We start from the raw sequence: 15,687 nt of genomic DNA on the forward strand, positions 1-15,687 counted from the left end.
GGGGGGGCTGGATTTTAAGAGACCACAGACCGCATCCCACTGTGCTGACCATTCTCCATCTGTCCCCACCCCAACCCAAGATTCATTCCTGCCTGCCCTTCTTTGGGCCCTGGGGGGTGGGGGGGGTCTTTGCTCTGTGTTCCTCTGGTGAAGCCTCAGCCCCTGCTCTCTCTGGGTTTCGTTTCCCCTCTGACCCCTGCAGGCCAAGAGAGGGCCAGAGGTTGGGTCTCTGGGTGCTCTACATCCCTGTGGGTCCCCTTAACTCTGCCTACACCCCCTGTATTAAAGTCCCTTCCCTTTCGGGGATCCCTGAGTGTCCTGCTGCGACCCTGCCTAACATACCCTCCTCAACTGGTTCCCTCGAAACTAAGAGGCAACGTGCTCTTCCTAGACAGTTGGCTGAGGTGCCAACGCCTGCCACGGAGTCCTCGTTCAGAGGCGTCTGGCCCTGGTGCTGGGCCCTGCCCGCAAGCCGCCTGCTGACCTGCAGTGGTGCCGCCGCACCATCCAGCTGAACTCCCGCTTGCAGTCAAAGCAGTAGTTCGCCTCCGTGTCCCCCAGCCACCTCTCCTCAGCACTGAGCTTCTGTTGGAATTCCAGGGCATCTGACTTCTGCCAGAGAGCGTCCTTGTCCCTGGGAAAAGCCGCATTAGAAAAACAGAAGAAAGAATCCATGAAAACAATAGAATTATCTCTGGTTCATTTCAAAAGACTGCTTCCGAATTTCCCAAAACACAAGGAGAATTCACTTTTACCTTGGAAATAACCCCCCAGTCTAGGTCTCCTCTGTCACCCCACACCAGTCCCAGACTCAGCAGGAGCCTCCCAACGTGTTAAGTCCTCATCTGACACCACACTGTGTGAAGGTACAGGGGGGTCTGCGATGTCCATAAAAGGCTCTGGCAACTGCAAAGACCTGCTGGCACTGACAAGAGCCACCAGCTGCTCAGATGTCTAAATGACAGTGCATGTGGCCACTGGGAGTTTAAGCTGTCACGTGCTGCCAGGATTACATGACCGTCTGTGTGCTGTGAGCCCAAGAACCCAAATCTTAAATGTGCGCTCGGGATCCTTCATGTTTTTTATGGTTTAAGTAACAATTAATGGAGGAGAGTCAAGCTTCTCCAGCCTGAAAATCCGATGCGATGTTGACCTTCTCCACCCCTTAGAGAGACAGCACAGCCACTACAGGAAGCAGCACAATGAAAAAAGTGGCAGGCTTTTCAGGAGGCTCTGGCAGCATCTGAATGTGCCTGATGCACCAGGGAAGATGTGTATAAAAGCTTTCCTTAAAACTGCTGTTAATTTTCGGGGCTATAGGAAACACAGAGGATGGAAGAACATGTTAAATGACACCTTGGGCATGCAGTCAGCAAATTCCAGGCTATGGGAAACTCCAACAGATGAATGGCCTGCTTTCTTTAAAAGTAAACTGCATGCAGCTCTATTTACAATAGCCCAGAGATGGAAACAATCTAAGTGTCCATCATCAGATGAATGGATAAAGAAGATGTGGCACATATATACAATGGAATATTACTCAGCCAGAAAAAAACAACTAAATTGAGCTATTTGTAATGAGGTGGATAGACCGAGAGTCTGTCATACAGAGTGAAGTAAGTCAGAAAGAGAAAGACAAATAACATATGCTAACACATATATATGGAATTTAAGAAAAAAAAATGTCATGAAGAACCTAGGGGTAAGGCAGGAATAAAGACACAGACCTACTAGAGAAGGGTCTTGAGGATATGGGGAGCGGGAAGGGTAAGCTGTGACAAAGCGAGAGAGAGGCATGGACATATATACACTACCAAACGTAAGGTAGATAGCTAGTGGGAAGCAGCCGCATAGCACAGGGAGATCAGCTCGGTGCTTTGTGACCCCAAATGTAAGGTAGATAGCTAGTGGGAAGCAGCTGCATAGCACAGGGAGATCAACTTGGTGCTTTGTGACGGCCTGGAGGGGTGGCACAGGGAGGGTGGGAGGGAGGGAGACGAAAGAGGGAAGAGATATGGGAACATATGTATATGTATATGTATAACTGATTCACTTTGTTATAAAGCAGAAACTAACACACCATTGTAAAGCAATTATACTCTAATAAAGATGTAAAAAATAAAAAAGTAAACTGCAAAGGAAAAAAAAAGAGAGCAAGATGGTGGGGGAACCATGACTATGTAAGAGAGATCTAAGAAACATATCACCATGCAATGTATAGATCTAATATAGATCCTGATTAGAAAAAATTATAAAGCAATTAGAAAAATTTCAAACTAGACTAGACACTTGATGATATTGTGAATTAGTTAATTTTCAAGCGCGGTAATGATGCTGTGGTTGTTTAAAATAGAGTCCTTGTGTTGGAGAGGTACGTATCAAAATACTTGAGGATGAAATGACAGGATGTCTGGGATTTGCTTCAAAATAATCTGAGGAGGTAGGGGAAATGGGTAGGACTCTTGGATGACACAAGACTGGTCATGAGCTGAATAATGTTGAAGCTGGGTGACAGGTACACAGCAGTGCATTTTGCTATCCTATTTTTGTATTTTTGAAAATTTCCGGGACTTTCCTGGAGGTCCAGTAGTTAAGACTCCGCGTTTCCACTGCAGGGGGCGTGGGTTTGATCCCTGGTTGGGGAACTAATATCCCACAAGCAGCCAGGCGCAGCCAAAAAAAAAAAAAAAAAAAAATTCCATACAAAAACCTTTAAAAACTTTTTGAATGACTTGTCAACATTTAAAAGTCAGGCCAATTTCACATAAAAATGCAGATTTCCACCTTCTCTCAAGAAGTAAGGTGACTTGACAACCCTGGACTTGATGCCTGCGGGGCAACAGTCAGCAAGAGCAGAGCAGGTCATGTCCTCCTGTTTCTCAGAGCCCCCATCCTGGCCCGGTTCACACATTTACATCACTGTCTGCTACCTGCAGGCACTGGAGTTTGGGGGCCCAGGTGCTGGGGAGAGTGGGACGGAGGAGAAGGAGAAAAGGGCTCACGAGGGAGGGACAAGGGAAGAGAGAAGTCCCTGAGGATATTAAACATCTTTGATTGTCACTCTTGTGGCTGAGCACATGGAGATTTTGAAAACAGTTAGCATAGCAATAAGAAAACACTGACCAGGTGCAAGGCTGCCAAGGGCCTAAGCAGACCCTGTTCACGTGCGTGGGCGCTTACAACAGAACACAAGCAGACAGGGGCCCATTTCCCTCGAAGAGTCCTTTCAAGAACAGTTGCATTTCTTTAAAGAAAAGCCAAGCCTGGGGGCAGCCCCTGGCCCCTTGTTTGACACTCACCTGAGCAGCTCTATCAGCCGCTCCTCCAGGTACTTCTTGGTTCTATTCAGGTCATCCAGGTCAGCAAGCATCTTCTGGTCATTCTTTTCCCTGTCTGTCGCCTCCTGGCAGAGTCTGTTGTAATACTCCTGGATCTTTGTCGTGGCTTTTTCAAGTTCCTTCTGGGTCCTGGTAGAGGAGTAGTAAGTTTTCCTTATTACCCACTACTTCCAGCTTTCCCCGTGCCTCTGGGATAACCCAGGCCTCTAATGGGGGGTCCTGCTGCCCTACCAGTCTTTCCCCTTCATGGGGGGAGCCCCTTGGCACTGCCCCACTCACAGGCTGTACACTCTCTTAAGCCTTCAAAACTTCCCTCACACACCCAAACTCTTCACACACCACTACCCCTCACGACAAATACAAGGGACATTTGGGAGAGGAGGTTGAGCTCAGGTCACTAGGAGCACCCCACGTGCGTCAAACTCTGCACCACTTGGTTCTTGGGCAGAGACTGAGGTTTTGAGAGGAGCCCAACGGGTTAAGTACATGGGCTGGTGATGGCGGTACACACAAGAGGAAAAAGGAGCCAGGAGAGAAAGAACAGAGGCGTAGCTTCCTGGAGATGACCACACAGAGAAGCGCCTATCTTCCATGTGTCTTTGGGACTCTACACATGGGGCTTGGCATGGGGCACACAGCAGGTACTCAATCTACACTGCGAGGCGTTCAACCTGACAACCCTGAGGCCTAAGGAATCCTGTTCTGGGTGCTTCGGAGCCTCAAGCTACAGCAGGGGGGCCGGCTGAACCACTGTCTTCCCGCCCTTGCCCACTTCTCTTTCAGCTCACCTGTCCCCTAAGGCAGTGGTTTTCCAAGGATGCCTTATAAAGCAAGGCATTCATAACAGCTCCATTAAAACAGAGAGCTGTGCAAGACTAATTAATCTGTATCTAATCCAGCCTTTCCATATCCAGTATAAAGTTGTCAGGAGGCTGTTGTTTACTAGACACTGTCCTCCAAAATGATCTCGGGTACACACACACACACACACACACACACACACACACACACAACCACAGAGTTATAGCATTAAAAAAAATGCCAACAACTTCGGAGGTTCCACTTAAATTGTCACATGAACACCACCTGGCTAAGGGAAGCCAGAGTCCTATAGGATTCAAACTCTGTAAGGAGTCAGCTGAGAAGAGTCAGATGAGAAGAAATGTACATTGAGGTTACTAAACATCCAGTGTGGTCTGGATCTCCCATTGAGCCTGAGCCCAGGCCTAGAAGCAGATGGTAGGAGATGGGTGGAAAAGTTAAAGCCTCGGGAGAATTTGGTGTGTCTGTTTTTGCTGGGAGCACACATGCAGTCAGGTCCCAGCATCCCTTGTTGTAATACTCCTGGATCATCTGTATTACTGTATTACCTGTATTACTCCTGTAATACTCCAGTTTTGCCCCATCACCAGACAGTGGGCTGATGATGCTCACACCTCCGGGTGGCCCCCAAGCCTGAAGATGAAGAGGTCTCGGGGTTGGACACAGGTAGGGCCATACTTTAAGGCTAAAAAAAAATTATGATGGAGCTTCCCTGGTAGCGCAGTGGTTGAGAGTCCGTCCGCCTGCCGATGCAGGGGACACGGGTTCGTGCCCCGGTCCGGGAAGATCCCACATGCCGCAGAGCGGCTGGGCCCGTGAGCCATGGCCGCTAAGCCTGCGCGTCCGGAGCCTGTGCTCCGCGGTGGGAGAGGCCACAACAGTGAGAGGCCCGCGTACCGCAAAAACAAACAACCAACCAAAAAAAACCCATTATGATGAAAGGGTGACAGTATGATGTGCTCTCCACAGACACAGCACCAGAGAGTCTCCAGGAAGACAAGCCTATCTTGATCCCTGGCTCGCTCACTCACTCTCAGATGAGCTTGCGAGAACCTCACACCTAACCCCGCAGCCTCTCATTTCAGAGAGGAAATGAAGAACTCAAGTCAAAACACAAAGGGGGGAAAACATGCACACACAATACTCTCACACCAGTACCCGAAAATAAAACAAAACAAAATACAAAACTATCTGTCTATATATATTTTTAGGGTAGCTGTTGAGACAAAGACTCTGGAGCCAAATGTTCTGAGTTCCAATCCTGCCATCACCACTTACACACTGTGTGACCCTGAGCAAGTGACTTCACTCCTCTGAGCCTTGTTTCCCTCATCTATGAAATGGGATAAATAATAATACCATCCTCACAGGACCATTGGGAGGATTAAATGGGCAAATAAATACCAAGTATTTAAAACGGTACCTGCCACATTTTAGGCATTACTTAAATGTTTGCTGTTAGTAGTACCACGATTATCTCCCAGCTTTTATTTCACTTTAGTTTTACCAAAGCATGAAGTTACTGAACTGAAATATGCCCTGCTAGAGATAAGACAATGGAATTAAGAGAAAGGGTCTCTGCAGCCTTCTATAGGCTTGTGACAGGCAGACTGCCAAGGTTCTCTGTGGCATGCTTCTGACATAAGTACTTTATGAGTCTGTGGCTTTTCTTGCAAAAGGGCTTCTTTAACCTGATATGAGTGGCTGACTTTCTAAATGACTGTACCAAACACCCACTCCCTTGAGGACTCTCCCACTGGCCGCGTGGGTGGACCGTGTAACTAACCTGTCCAAGTCTTGGCGCAGGGTGGCCCCCTCCTCATCCTTTCTCAGCATGGCGGCCTGGCACTCGGCAAGGTGCTTGCTGGTGCAGCTCAGCTTCTCTGCCGCATCGGCCTGGGCAGCCTGGCACAGGACAGCACGGAGAAGACACTCAGTTGCAGAAGCCCATGCAAGATGCCATCAAGTGACTGGCATGCTCCCCACCCCATCTGGCTGGCGCACTTCTAACAGGAGGGGCTTTTGTCTGTTTTTAAGTTCAAGAGACCATGAACTAGTATGTGTGTGGAGTATGACAGACTCCCATTTGTAAATATGTCCCTCAAGCAACAGCTGCAACCGGTTGTGGTGGCTAGTGGGGCAGCAGGTATCAGAATCCCCGGGGTGGGGGTAGAGGTGGGGTGGCAGGGTACAGGACTCACTGAAAAAAGTCACTGCCCTGAAGACGGGTTTCAGTCCCACCCCTGCTCTGGCTCACGTCAGAAACACTGACTTGGAGAACATCTGCAGAGGGGGATAACTTATTTCCTTTCCATAAGACACAGGGGTGGTGAAAAACACACTTGACAGCTCTAGCCAGGTGTCCAGGGAGTGGAAGAGCCATGACATAGACTCAGGTTGTCTACAAAGGTGAGCTGATGGCAGCTTTAGCCAGGGCACTGGAACTCCTGCAGGGAGGTCTCTCTGATGGTCCAATGAAAGCCAAGCCACATCCCCTTCCTCGACAGGCCCACACCCTGGGAGTGGAATGACCAGGTGAACAATGGGCCGGCCGCTGCTCAGGGCTCACAGGAGCACCTCCCCTGGGCCTCAGGGGCCAGGCTTACCTTCAGCTTCCCCACAGCCTCCTCGGCGGCCTGTAGCTGCCGACCTTGCTCCTCCAACTGGCCCCTGAGGCTCCTGCATTCTTCACTGGAGGTCTGGAGAGGATGAGAAAGGGATCAGAAAAGTGGGGTCCTTGTTCTGAGACTCCCTTGGCCCCACTCCTCCAAAATGGGTAAAAACAAGCTACCTCTCTCTTTTTCTCCCAAACTCAATAAACTTTGGGCTTCCCTGGTAACACAATCCCGTCAAGCCAAGAGACTTAAGCTTGGCCCCCAAACTTAGAATTTCATTTCTGCCAAGGAAAGGGTGGAGTATGAGCCACAGGGAACTGCAAGGGGTGGGGTGACACAAGGTGGGAGGCACATCTGTGGGAACGCGATAGTTGCCTAAGAGAGAGGTCAGGAGGGGTCTGAGTGCACAGACCCAGAAGCAAACAGATACATCAGAAGCCAAAGCCCCGCAGATGTGTCCGCCTGTGTCCTCACTCTCAACTCTTCTTTGCAGTTCAAGACACATGGTAAACGCTGTTCTCATAAGCTTGCCTATCCCAAGGGCTCTGTGGAAGTGAACTGAGTTGGTTTCCTACAACTGCTCTGCTATCAGGAGGCACCTGAAGGGACAGAGAATCCAGGGACAGGACTCGAGGCAGTCAGGAACTCACATGCTAAAAGGGGCTGGACAAGTACATAAACGAGTGCAAGGAAAATAGCAGAGGATGCACGCTTCCTTAAGGTGGGCAGTCCCCACCCAGCTCCTGCTGACTGCTGCCACGTAGGAATGAGAGCACAGGCTTTAGGAACTCCCAAGATTTCAAAAGAAGCCCCCAGACTGAATCTATAAACACCCTGCTCTTGAAATGTTGGCTACTAAGTTAAAAAAATTCTGTGTGGGCCAAACTTGTCTGTAATGGCCTTAAATTTAGGCGTCTGAGTTAAGGCGTCCCTCTCCAACGCTGGGTCCCTAACATGTCCCTGCAGGGAGAAGGATGCTGTGAGCTATGACACCAGGATGAGACCATGTTGGCCTGGGCCCCCAGGACATTCTTGGGCCCTCATGTGCCACCTGGCCGAAGGTGCATCCCAACCACTCATGGACCCACCAGGCCCTGCCGCAGGAGACAGGTGCAGCTCAGACGGTCAAGGTGAGGGTTACCTTAAGTTTGCTCTGGTAGTCCATGATCTCGGTGCTCAGCTGGAACTTGAGGGTGTCGAGCTCCTGGCGTGCAGTCTCCTGGATGCTCTGGGCCTGCTGCTCGGCCTGGGCCAGCTGGGCCTGCAGGCCAGGCAGTGAGCCAGCTGCCTCCTCAGCTGCCTTCAGCTTCCCCTGCAAGCTCTCCTTCTCTCGCTGCAGCCCTGCCACTTGGTGTTCCAGGCCCTCCCGCTCCTTGGAGGCTGCCTCTTTGGCATCCTGCAGCTCCTGCATGGCGCGGGCCAGCGCCCCCTCCAGCGGCTCTTTCTCCGCGGTCAGCGCGCAGACCTGGATGCCGAGCTCGGCCATATCCGTGTTGGCCCGGTGCGGCTGCTCCTGCAGCTCAGCAGGTTCTAGCTGCGCCTCCTTGGAGCTGCCTGTTGCCTGGGACCGCTCCTCCCACACTACTTGGAGCTCCTCCCTCCGCTGGGCCTCTCCGGCCCTCTCCTCCTGCAGCGCCCCTTCATGCTCCGAGCACTGCAGCAGCTCCTGGACGTGGGCCCGGGTGAGGGCTTTGTTCTGCTCCTTCAGTTGCTGCACGAGGGCCTTGTGCTCCCTCAGAGCGGCCTCGGCCACGCTCAGCTGGCTCTGCACCTTCTCCCGGTCACCCAGGGCTGCCTGCAGCTTGGCCTGGAGGTCCAGCACCCCAGCCTGCAGTCTCTGGGCCCCCCCCGGATGGCTCTCCAGCTGCGCCTGAGACAAGGCCAGCTGGGCTGCTAGCTCCTGGGACGCGTGGTCTTGTGGTGGGCTGAACTCCTGTCGGCTTTTGTCTGCCATGAGGGTCTCGATCAGCTGGGTCTGCTGGCGGCACCGGTCCTCAAGCGCCCTGACTTCCTCGGCCCGGGCCTCCGCTAGCTGCCGCCACTGCTCCACCTGCTCCCGCAGCTGTTGGCACTCGGCCTCCTTGCTTTGCAGGGCAGCCTCCTTCTCAGCCACATGGGCCCTCATGGTCTCCTTGGCCTGCTTCACAGCCAGGAGGCTTGCCTCCATCTGGTCTCCCATGTGCCGGATGCTGGCCTGCTCTGACTGCAGGGAGGCCAGGGAGCCCTGGATGGCCGCCTCCCGCTGCTGCAGCGCTTGATAGTCAGCCTGCAGGGCCTGAAGCTTATCCTCCAACAGCTGGTTGCGCTCCAGCACGTTCTGCAGCTCCTTCTCCAGCTCCCTGCTGGCCTGCTGGAGCGTCTTCTCCTGGCCGGCCCCTTGCATCTTGCGATCATCCACCTGTCCCGCCCACAGGCCCCTCTGCTCCTCCTCCAGCTTCTCACAGGCCTGCTGCCGGGTGGGGCTCAGAGCCCCGTGCTCCGCAGCTGCCACGGGCAGATCTGACCGCGCAGCAAGTCGCTCCAGCGTGCCCACCCTCTGGCTGAGGTGGTCTTTGTCCTGGATGAGCTGCTTCTTCTGCTCCTCCAGGTCACTCACGTGCTGGCTCACCTGGGCCAGCTGGGTCTCCAGGAGCTGCAGCTGTCGCGTCAGGGACCTGGCCTCCTGCTCCAGCAGCCCCTTCTCCTCCTGCCGCCGCTGCTCCTCCCGCCTCCCCTCCGCGAGCTCTTCCTCCAGGGAGCTCAAGTGGGCCAACGACTCGTGTAGCTGACGCTGGAGCTGGGCTGCCTCCTGCCCCTTCCTGGACAACTCTTCCCGGAGTGGGGCCATCTCCTCCACCAGGCGCTCCAGGCTGGCCCGGGCCTCCTCCTTCAGCTGCAGCTCTTTGGCCAGCTGCTCCAGCTGGGTGCTCTGCTGCCTGTTGAGCTCCTGGACCCAGGTGCTCTCCCTTTCCAGGAGCTTCTCCCCCAGCTCCTGAGTCTCCAGGGGCGAGTCACTGGGGACGCGCTTTTGTCGCCCCTTTGTGTCCAGTGCCATGTCAGCCTTCTGCTCGGCTGCGCCCAGCTGGTCTGGGACATCAGCTGAGCGCTGGTCCTTCCTGCTCAGGGAGTCATGTGTGGCCTCGAGCTCCCGAGCCAGGGGCTGTAGTAGGGACTCCAGCCGCCGCAGGGCTGAGCGGTAATCCTCCTCCTTCTCCAAGGCCCCCAGCTCCAGGGCCTGCAGGCACATCTGCAGCTCCTTCACAGTGTTCTGTGTGGCCTGGGTGACCTTCCACTGCTCCTGGAGCGCGGCCACCACACCGGCGAGGCGAAGGTTGTCCTCGGCGGCGGCGCGGCCCCTCTCTCTCTCTGCCTGCAGCTGCTCTCCGTGCAGGCTGACGGCCGCCCTCAGCTCCTGGTTCTCTCTTTCCCGCTGCTGCATCTGCTCCTTCAGCTGCTTCTCCCGCACCTCCAACTGGTCCAGCTCCAGCCGCAACTCATCAAAGCCCTCCAGTGCCTCGTGGTTTAAGGGGTTGCTCAGGTCAAGGTGGGAGGTCATCTCCTGAGTCTGGGGAGGAAACACGAAAAACAAGTAGCTTGGGGATGAAGCTACATGGCCGCTTGGCAAAACATTAGAAGTTAATGAGAACAGAAGTAAAAATACAGCAATTACATGACCTAAAGTTAGTCTATCGAGCTATTCAAAGGACTGGAACCCCTTTGCTCAAAGCATATGCCAGAGGAGGTCAGTAGCACATCCTAAAATATGATGCAACGCCACATATGTGAGCTCCACTGAGACTCAGAACTTGCGTTTCCCATTCAGCCTCCTGTAGCTTTGGTAACATGCTGGCTCTTAGAGAAATGATGTTATATGTAAACTACTGCTTACCCATTGCACCCTACCCACAATTCCTGTTGCAATTAAATCGAAAAATAGGGTAAAAATGCTACTCTTAATGCTTCTTATACTGATTAGTCTTATTTTGCTTTGCTGATTAATTTCAGTGTCCTTTCCCATTAAACTATACAATACATTCACATTTCTAACAAAATTAATGAAGCTGACCTGACGCACTAACGTTTACTGAGCACTAGCCTGTGCCAAGTCCTTAAGCACTGTGCGTGTGTGCCCTCATTTACTCCCTACAACCACCTTACAGGCTGGTATGAGATTTTACAGATGAGAGAGCTCAAGTTTCGACAGGGTAAGTCACCTTCCCAGGGTCACACAGGGGGCGAGTGACAGTCAGGATTTGACCTTGCCATTTTTAATCACAGTGCCAAACCACTTCTTCTGAAACACTTTAAAAAGCTTTTAAAAGAATTTATTTTTCAAAAGGCCTAAATTCCTTTTGGTTGTAAAAACCTGGACTCGAGGAAAGAGTGGGTAGGACTGAGGGGTTCTATCGCCCGGGCTGGATCACCAGGCATCTGAGAACATCCCCCTGAGCTGGGAGGGGCAAGAACATGCCCTGGTTGACACGACAGAGAGGGAGTCCCCAGCCTTCTCGGCATTACCTGCAGGTAGCTGCTCACCAAACTGCTCATGCTGGAGCTTCGGCTGGGGGGTCTCCATAGGTAAGCAGAAGAGCCAGTGCCCAGGGTCCTCCTGCGGGGCCGCAAAACAGACATGCTTGCATCAGAGCAGGGAACACACACACAGACACACACACACACACACACACACACAAACACACACACACACACACACTCGGGGAGGCCTTGGTTGTCACTAGGCAACCAGGTGGTGGTAGCGGCAGTGCCCTCCCAAGTTCAGTAAGAAGGCAAAATCCAACAATTTCCCCCAAAGCACACATTCAGGTTGGTCGTAGCAGCTGGACCCCGCTGTTGAAGTCTAAGCATGATGGCTTTGCTCTCACTGCCAAAAAGGAACGAAGTGAACATAGTATTTCCCAGTTTTTAGTTTAAGTTTTCCTAGAACCTTCGATGCCAGCCATAACTTGTCTACCAGGGAGGAACCAACAACAGTCAATCTGGTAAATAAAGGTCACACTGTGCTTCGGGCCTTGAGGTCACTGCTTTACGTTATGTTACACGAGTAATGTGGCTGGAAGACCTCTTCTGGTTCACACCGGACATTTCCCTCACTGCAGAAAGTTCTATTTGATGGCACTAGTCATTGCAAACGAAACACACTTTTACTTAATGACCAGAATCTTCTCCTTAATCTACAATTATTGCATTTTAAACCTTGTTAGTCTCCACAACTCAACAACTGCACTTCTCAGTATCTACCTAAAAGACAGTCACATATGTGCATAAGGTGACGTGTGGGGATGCTCTTGGCAGCACAGTCATGGTGGAAAAAGCAGAACCTTTCTAACTCCACATCACTAGAGAAACAAGATAAACTGTTTACTCACACAATGGAATACTCTATGCCACAGGTTGGCAATCTTTTTTGTAAAGGGCCAGATAGTGAATATTTTCGGTTTGCAAGCCTTACAGGCTCTGTCGCAATTCAACTCTGCCACTGTAGCATGAAAGCAGCCATAGACAATAGGTAAATGAAGGTGTGTTACACACGGCCCTGTGGGCCGTGGTTTGCCAGCCCTACTCCACATCTATAGAACTCCCTGTACAAACACAGATAAAAAACTCAAAAACAATATGGAATGAAAAAAGCAACCTGCAAAAGTATAGGCATCTCATGATTCAATCAATGTAGCAAATTTAAAAAATATATATAAAATACAACTATACATACATAATATTTACAGGCACATGTAGTGAAACACAAAAATATTTGGGGATGACATGCATCAACTACAGGGTTGTAATTACTTCTAGAAAGGGAGAAAAGGAGAAAGGATGGCCACGGGGTGGGGCTTTATTTGGATCTATAATATTTTATTTCTTAAAAAAAAAAGTATCAGACATAACAAAAAAATCCCACAAGAACCAGCTTGAAGGGACTTTGGCCAAATATAAGGCATCTTAAGGTTTAAAACAATTACAGTGACAGAATATAACCTATTGAATAAAATAAGAATCCACGAGTCAACACTGCTATAAGTGAATAAATAGATGGGGAAGAGGGAAAAGATCTTCCTTACAATAGAATGCCAACTATTAGTATAGAAGGAATGATGGAGTCAGAAAGTCAGTCTGGTAATCATGATAGTAACTGATTCAGGAAAGATTTACCAGATGCTAAAACTAAAAGGAGGGAGATTTAAAAGAAACAGGATAAAAACCTAGTCTTGGGCTTCCCTGGTGGCGCAGTGGTTGAGAGTCCGCCTGCCGATGCAGGGGACACGGGTTCGTGCCCCGGTCCGGGAAGACCCCACATGCCGCGGAGCGGCTGCGCCCGTGAGCCATGGCCGCTGAGCCTGCGCGTCCAGAGCCTGTGCTCCGCAACGGGAGAGGCCGCAACAGTGAGAGGCCCGCGTAACGCAAAAAAACAAAAAACAAAAACCTAGTCTCAAAATGTCTTCCCCCCCGCCACACACAAAAAAAGTCTTCCCGTAAGATACATATTAATTACAAACAGAGAAACAGCAACTTTAGGAGAAACCTGGCTAACACCACCTTAACCAAATGATCATGGTTAACCTTGCAAGTAATGAAACAAACCAACATCCTGTGTCTCCGGGTACAACGTGCTGAGGACATAACACCTCGGGTATTTCTGCCAAAAATGCTTAATCTGAATCCAATAATGAGAAAACACTAGACAAACTCAAATTAAGGAACATTTTACAAAATAACTGGCCTGGGGCTTCCCTGGTGGCACAGTGGTTGAGAATCTGCCTGCTAATGCAGGGGACACAGGTTCGAGCCCTGGTCTGGGAAGATCCCACATGCCGTGGAGCAACTAGGCCCGTGAGCCACAACTACTGAGCCTGCGCGTCTGGAGCCTGTGCTCCGCAGCAAGAGAGGCCGCGATAGTGAGAGGCCCGCGCACTGCGATGAAGAGTGGCCCCCGCTTGCCACAACTAGAGAAAGCCCTCGCACAGAAACAAAGACCCAACACAGCCCAAAAATAAAAAATTAATAAAAAAAATAAATAAATAAATAACTGGCCTGTACTTTTCAAAAATGTCTGTGCAAAGAGGAGAAACTGTTCCAAATGAACAAGGACTAGAGAGACCCAACAATTCACTGACATGTGATCCTGGATTATAAAAGACATGTCTGGCTTAATTCTTAAAATCTGAACACAGTCTGTAGATTAGACAGCAGTATTGTATCAATGTTCTGTGATTTTAACAATTGTACTGAGGTTATATAGATGTCCCCAACTTTAGGAAAGAATGTCCCTGATTTTAGGAAATACACGATGAAGTACTTAGGAGTAAAGGGGAATCAGGTCTGTAACTTATTCTCAAGTGATGCAGGAAATAAACCAACATGTTTACATAAAGATAAAGAACGATAAGAAATTCCCTGGCGGTCCAGTGGTTAAGACTTCACGCTTCCACTGCAGGAGGCGCAGGTTCAATCCCTGGTCGGGGAACTAAGATCCCACATGCCATGTGGCATGGCCAGAAAAAAAAAAAGAGAGAGAGAGAGAGAGAAAGAATGATTAAAACGTTTGTAGTAAAATACTGATAACTGGGGAATCAAAGTGAATGAGTACTGTGTACTATTTTTACAACTTTTCTGTAAGTCTGAAATGATTTTAAAATTGAACAGTTCTAAAAATGACATGAAGTAAATATGGCAAAAATGTTAGCTCTTAAATCCTGGTGGTTGGCAAATGGGTTCCATTATAGTCAGTATTTTTTCCTCCATAGAAAGAATTCCCTAATGAGAAATACAAAAATTGGAAAAAAAACGAAACAAAACACCACCTTATTAACAGAAAGCAAAACAAAACAAAGAATGCTGGACTTGAGTTTAACTCAAGTCTAGTACCCTGGCCCTGGCCCTGCTGCCTGCCAGCTGTGTGACTTTGGGCAAGTCCCTCCACTCTCTGAGCCTGTTTCCTCAGCACCTTGCTCCTGGAACAGTTGTGAGGATGCAGTTAGACAATGTGTGAGTGCCGTACTGGTGTAGGAAAAGAAAACACAGCAAAGCAGCCTTTCCAGCAACCCTTACATGGACGAGCCTTCGCTCCCTCTCTTACTGGCCTCCACGATAACTGTTATCTATGAGAACACATTGGAGAAAAGCCCACTTGCTCCCCCCTCGCTCCCACACCAAGTCCTTTAACACATCTGAAAACCTTGGGTTTCACATATGCGTCTCCACTGACTCATGCCACCTGGCCAGTTAGGTTAGTTCAAGGTTGGAGCCTCCAGATGCTATCACTAGTCACGACTCAACCAAGTCTGTAAAATTAGCAAGCATAAGAGTTGCAAAGCTACAGGTAATTTACTGCATGAGCAAAACTGCTTTGAGTAGACTGGTGACAAGCTTCAAAACTTCAAACATCTCTTTCCCCTCTTTTCAACCAAGCAATTAATTCTTCAAGGCACCTGGCAAACGTCGGCCAGGCAGCATCCAGGTCATAGCCCCTCGATGCCAGGTCAAACTGGATGTCGGTCAGCTCGTAGAGTTGGCCCACGATGTCAGAGCTCAGCTTTGGCTTCAGAAAGGGGCTCCTTGCGTAGTACCAGTCACTGCAGGGAAACACAAAAAGGGGTCAAGTAAAGGAGTAGATAAAGGGAAGAAATCAGTCCTCCCAGTAAGGCTCTGCCTCATCAAATTCCAACTCAGATTACTAAATTAATTAAAGACAGACACATCCACACACACCCCAATTTGATTTTCACTGTAGGAGCACATAACTCTCAAATAAGTTTGCTCTTCAGGGAAATTACTGAAATGAATTATATGCTTATTTGTTTATTATTTATATCATACTATTTCCAAGTGAATGAGAGAAACCTTAAATCTGAATTACTGTCCAAGAAAAGGCAGTTGGTAGGGAAAAAAACACTTTTTTTTTTTTTTTTTTTTTTGGG

At 50.0% G+C, this 15,687-nt stretch overlaps 1 protein-coding gene across 1 annotated transcript in view; it reads right to left on the reverse strand.

The window, feature by feature from the left end:
• FYCO1 (FYVE and coiled-coil domain autophagy adaptor 1) overlaps positions 1 to 15,687 on the reverse strand; it is a 74,703-nt gene that overhangs the window by 40,093 nt on the left and 18,923 nt on the right. Inside the window, exons 5-11 of the mRNA XM_007470241.1 lie at positions 15,199 to 15,342; positions 11,273 to 11,363; positions 7,917 to 10,319; positions 6,767 to 6,859; positions 5,947 to 6,065; positions 3,300 to 3,467; positions 485 to 634 (exon numbers count right to left, since the gene is read on the reverse strand). Coding sequence (XP_007470303.1) covers positions 485 to 634; positions 3,300 to 3,467; positions 5,947 to 6,065; positions 6,767 to 6,859; positions 7,917 to 10,319; positions 11,273 to 11,363; positions 15,199 to 15,342 — 3,168 coding nt within the window. The remainder of the gene's footprint in view (positions 1 to 484; positions 635 to 3,299; positions 3,468 to 5,946; positions 6,066 to 6,766; positions 6,860 to 7,916; positions 10,320 to 11,272; positions 11,364 to 15,198; positions 15,343 to 15,687) is intronic.

The sequence above is a fragment of the Lipotes vexillifer genome, unplaced genomic scaffold (assembly GCF_000442215.2).
Source record: "Lipotes vexillifer unplaced genomic scaffold, Lipotes_vexillifer_v1.1 scaffold942, whole genome shotgun sequence".
NCBI lineage: Eukaryota > Metazoa > Chordata > Mammalia > Artiodactyla > Lipotidae > Lipotes > Lipotes vexillifer.